Here is a 5,456-nt window from a genome sequence, read left to right on the forward strand (position 1 = left end):
GTAGCTGTAACAATTACATGTAATTAGCTAAATGTTGTAAAAAGTGACATCAGAAAATCAACACTACATTTTAAAACAGTGTTTGAAGCTAAATGTGACAAAATTTAGGCATGAATTTTGAGCACAAGCTCCTTTACAAACGGCGCCCCATAAAGAGGAAGACGTTTAAAGCCTCCTGTCTGCAGCCCCGTCTGTCATCGTCTCGAGCTGAGAGAAGACGGCGAATAAAAGCGCCGAGGTATTTAACAGGAACACGTCGGCGCGATGAGGCGATGCATCGATCGTACCTGACAGACTGAAGCTTTTCTGTCAGCCTGAGTGTTTGTTTTTGTTTTTAAAAATTCTCTCATGGGTGGAGTCCCGCAGGGGTCCGTTACCGGTCTGTTACTTTTTCCCCTCTTTGCGAGCCTCCTTGTTTGGTTCTGTCCTCAATAAACGTCAGATTTCACCCAGCGGCTGTGACGCGCAAATTTATCTTCCTCTTCAGAAGAAAAGGCTTCAGCTCTGTGGAAGGATTTGTTGGATTTGTCTTGGTGGTTTAAAATCACGCGTGGCTCCCGTCTCCTTTAGCCTCTGTAAACAAAAGATATCAGTTTATCGTTTCTTCTCTGAGGTGAAGCCCTTTTCTTTCATTCACTGAATCCGACTGACTGATTCACGCCTTCATTCTGTCCAGACCTGATTGTGGTCTTTATTTTTGCGCCAACCGAAATCCCGCCTGAAACCTGCTCAAAGCGGGACGCCTGACCACGTCTGACCCGTCTTTGGTTTCATTTTAGAAATCATTTAAAGATCTGATCGTTTGTTTTTAAGCCTTTAAACGGTCCCTCTCCAAACCGCTCTTTGGACTGTGCTGCAGGGCAACTTCCAGTGTCTAAAACCTTTCTTCAAATGTTGTCTGTGTCAGCGTTTAGAAACCGTAATCCTTGCCTTCATCACCACTCGGCTGGATTACTGTAATGCTCCGTATGTGGGGGTTAATGGTTCCTTTGATGCATCGGATACAAAACGCTGCTGCACGACTTTTAAAAACCAAAAAGACCATGCATTTCACAGCTCGGACTTCAGTGGCGTCCTACCTGAGTAAAACCATCTCTTAATACCAAAATTACTCTGCCACAGTTATAGAAACCATCATTATTACACAGAAATGCAGTATGACATGCTTTAGTCCAACTATCGGCCTACTAAAGCAAGAAACTGAACTAAAACAATTAAATCAACATTTAAGCCCAGTTTTACTTCATCCACAGCTGCACGGCGTACAACATTTGCAGCAGAAGCTTTAACACATTCACCCTACAGTCAACAGCAGGTTCATGGGTTTTGACTCCTAAAACGTTTTCAGCTGTAGCCCCAAAAAATTCAGCACATAAAGCAGAGCCAGATTAGCCATATTTAAGTTTAAAGAAGTAAATGAAGTGCATCTTACTCACCAAAACTGCTGATTATTTGAGCCCTAAATCGCAACTAAAACGCAACACCGGTGCGTTTAGGTTCCAACTTTAAGTCTGTTTCTGGAGGCTAATGCGAAAATTAAAATCTGTCCGTGTTTGAGCTGAGAATATGACTCCAATCACCATGTTGGTCCGTTGCAACTATCGTACATCACCCGCAACACAAACTGTGAGCTGCGAGCAGTCAGAAGGTGGGAAAATGCCAACATCTTCATGCTAGATGGGCTCCAATGTCGCCAGCCGCACGTTTATTTCAGCTACTAATGACCCTGAAAGCAGAAAAGGTGGATTTCGTCGACCGTAGCAACACACGATGCCTGAAATATGATTGGATAGAAGCTCTGAAATGAACATACACAATCAAGTAAAAAGCAAATTAAAAGAAAAAATATGGTGATTAAGAACGAAGCGTTTGATCGCTGAGCGGAGAAGGCCGCTGGTAAACACGAGCGCGTTCGCCCTGTTTCGGCCTCACTCCACTGGCGGCCATTTTGAAGGTCGTTTAAAAATGGTTTTATCTGCTTTAGAAGCCCCGCCTTTCTGAGCCTCTACACCCCGTCTACACCTACCTGTCAACTCCCGTCGGCTGATCAGCTTCTCCTGAGCGCCGCAGAAACTCAGAGTAAGCTCAGAGGGGGCCGCCGTTTCGCTGTTGCAGCTCCTGAATAAATGCATGTTAGGCAGGGCTCGCCATCCTTTGTTTTTTTTTTTTTTTGTAAACCCGTCTCGTCTCTTTGGCCTTTGACACCCGGCAATTTGACTTTTGTTGTTTTCACTTCATCTGCTGTGTGACTGTCACTCAGTACGTCTTTTATTTATTCTCCTGCGCGGCACTCGGGCCCTTTCTCTGTGGCTGTTTTAAAAGTTCTTTACGAAGAAAGTTGGACAGGATCAGTCCTCACGTCTCGAACCTTTTAGCTCTGAACGCTCCTTGGAGGTGCAAAGTTAGATTAAAAACCAAACACTGTCAGAACCCGTTTAAAAACTCAATTTGATTCAATCAATCAATCAATCAATCATATCTTTATTCCAGACACAAAAAAGGTCCATAGTAAAAAGGTAAAATAAGAGAAAAATAAAAATAAACATGACATATCATTCACTGAGTCACAAATAAATGATGACACCAATGATTCCAAAATCTTGATGAAAATCTCACTGTACTAAAAGCAGGATTTACTAAAATTGCAATTATATTATTGCATGACACAGATAATCTACACATGCATTGCTTTTAGGCTTGCTTATGAATAAACTTGACTTTGACAGGAATAAAGGAAACAGGAAAAGCGATGCTGTGCAGCTTCTTCATGACTCTTCCTCACCGACTGAAGAAGACTAATAGAAGATCTGGTCCCCAGACGGACAGATGCAGCTCTCTGCTGAATATAATTTCCTCATTATGGCTCAAACAGACCAGAGATGCTGTGCTGCATCTGTGTGTGTCCTGTTTGAATGCTCAGCAGTTTTTCCATTTTCTTCTTTTTTGCAGCCTCGAACTAAAACAAAGGGGACATTTGAAAGTAAATGCATCCCCTGAATACGTGTTCGATCACAGTTTGTTTGACGTAAAGAGGTCCATGCTTTTTTCAGAGCTGTGTTTTTGACAAAAGCCTGTTTTTTTTTCGTCCCTCCTCCTCCTGCTCTGTTTTAAATCAACTCCTTTTTTCTTTTTTTTTCTGTCGCTCCTCTGTCCCTCAGCAGACAGTCTCATGGGCCAAAGCAAAAGGACGCTGTCAGCGTGGAGATGTTCAGAAAGAGGCCTCCTCCAGGTCAGCACCTCGCACTGAACACAGCCATTTTCTCTATATTTAACTGGTTTGGGTTTGGGTTTGGGTTTGAGTTTTCTGTTCATAATAAAAACATTGTCGGATCATGATGAAATTACATCACCAACAGCGATAGCATCAGTTTGCCATAGACTGAAAAAAGAGAGGCCTTGGTGAAGCTTTTAAAGCTATTTAACTCTTTACAGAATCACATTTTCAGCAGCGAAGCTCCTGCATCCTGCTGTTTACTGTCTGATCTATAGTCTGCTGATGATATCTGAACATAAGGAGGTCGAGTGCGACTGGAGTGAAAAACTTAACACGATAAAGTAGAACGAGACCTTTGTGACATGAGACGTGTCTCTACATGAACACTGACGCATTTCAGGACATCAGAACAGCTTTACTTACAGACTAAATCACAAACAAAATAGCTTGATCATTTTTTTATTTTGCTCTCGTCACTTGTTTTATGCTCCTCCTGTTTAAAAAAACAAAACTGAGATCTTCTTTTATTCCTAGCTGATGACCCACAGATTCAGTCTGAACTCTTACATGTGCAAAGTTTTCAAACTGTCCCGAATTTCTTTCTATTTTGCGTCCAAGAAACCAGAGTTTCCTACAGTTTTTTTCTGAAGGGATCTTCATCACAGGCTTTCTAAAGGTCTTCCATAGTTTAATTTATTTATGTTATTTATTTAACTTATTCTCTGTCTAGACTTCATACATGGGGTTTGGGGTTTTCTTGATGTTTCTTAGCATAATTTGTGTTTCCTCCATTTTTGAGTACCTTATTTCTTGTTTATGAGATAAATATATATAATATTATGTAAGTCACTGCAATTCCTCCTCACTAACTTCTGAACACTATAGTGTCAGATTAAATATATATATATATATATATATATATTTATAAATATATATTTATTTCCACCAGATGAACAGTATCAGGAAAGTTGTCCCTGTAGGAAATAAATACATCTAAACCCTGAAATGTCACCTAAGCAGCTGGTCATTTATCAGATCTATGGCACTGGTGTCCAATCCTGGTTCTGGAGGGTCACTATCCTGCATGTTTTAGGTCTTTCTCTGCTTTGACACACTTGATTCAAATGACTGAACAATTAGGCTTCTGCAGAACCTGAAGAGAAACAACAATTACAACATGCAGGATAGTGGAGATCCAGGACCAGGATTGAACACCTCTGCTTTAAATGATTCGTGCCTTTAGATCCCATTTAAAAGGGGTCTTTGCAAAGTCGCGCTGACACAACACTGCTTAATTTTATGCCTGAGTGTCTCATAGGTCAAAGTTCAGTAACTTCAAAAGACATTCCTCTAAAAATAGACAGATGCTGGACAGAAAATGAGCAAAAAAAAATCATCTAGTCTGACTTCAAACTTAGAAAAATCAAGACCCAGAGTGACTCAAGACTTTTGCACAGTAGTTAGCTACATCCAGTGTATTTGCTATATTTTGTATGTTTAATGTCCATTAGAATAATGAAGGTGAGCTGTGTTTTAACTGCATGTAGTGGCCTGGACAGCACGTGCTGGGGCAACGTAAGAGATGTCACGAAGTGGCGAAAAAACCCCACAGTTTTTCCCGGTCATTGAACGCGATGTGACGTAAAAAGCGGCGTTCAATGACCAGAAAAACAGCGTTTTTTCCGCTGCCCAGAAGGAAGTCTTTAAATGGCGTCAACGTCCAGTCGGTTTGTCGCCGTGTTTTACGAAGTCCTTACTTACGAAACGGAGTTTTTTAACGTGATTTTAAAGTCGAACGTGTTGTAAAAGTAAGGAATTTTGGCATTTTCGGCTTGTCGTACAAAATTGGAGTTGCGACCGGGGGACATTTTGGCTCCAGAACCCGTGTCGGCTCGCGACTGCGCTCAACGGTTTTTTTTTAAGACCCAAAATGGCGACCAGTTTCGTGACTCGCTCTCCCGGCTGAGGCGGTTTCCACGGTAACGCCGTCGCGATGACGTAATGCCCACGTTGGCTAGTGTTTATGTTGTGGATGAAACCCGATGCGGCTTCAATTGATTCGAAGAAGCTGCAGAAAAGAAAAACGTTTTTGTTTTTTTTTTTGACAAACTGCCGGCCGTCATGACGGATTTGGAAGACTCTGAAATTCGTCACTGACAATTTAAAAAGTAAAATAAAATAAAGTGACCTCAGCTGGGAGAGAGCTGCAGAGATGCAGGCACGGAGGGAGGGGGGGGGGGGG

General features: G+C 41.8%; 1 protein-coding gene across 2 annotated transcripts in view; it reads left to right on the forward strand.

Moving 5' to 3' along the window:
• The window catches only part of atp8b2 (ATPase phospholipid transporting 8B2), a 37,924-nt gene that overhangs the window by 5,569 nt on the left and 26,899 nt on the right, over positions 1-5,456 (forward strand). Inside the window, exon 2 of one of the 2 annotated variants that reach the window (XM_025007818.2) lies at positions 3,162-3,229. In XM_025007818.2, coding sequence (XP_024863586.1) covers positions 3,205-3,229 — 25 coding nt within the window. In that variant the 5' untranslated portion in view covers positions 3,162-3,204. Of the gene's footprint in view, positions 1-3,158; positions 3,230-5,456 lie in introns of both variants that reach the window. The other variant, XM_025007819.2, reaches the window with a different exon arrangement.

The sequence above is a fragment of the Kryptolebias marmoratus genome, linkage group LG16, assembly GCF_001649575.2.
Source record: "Kryptolebias marmoratus isolate JLee-2015 linkage group LG16, ASM164957v2, whole genome shotgun sequence".
NCBI classification, from domain to species: Eukaryota; Metazoa; Chordata; class Actinopteri; order Cyprinodontiformes; family Rivulidae; genus Kryptolebias; species Kryptolebias marmoratus.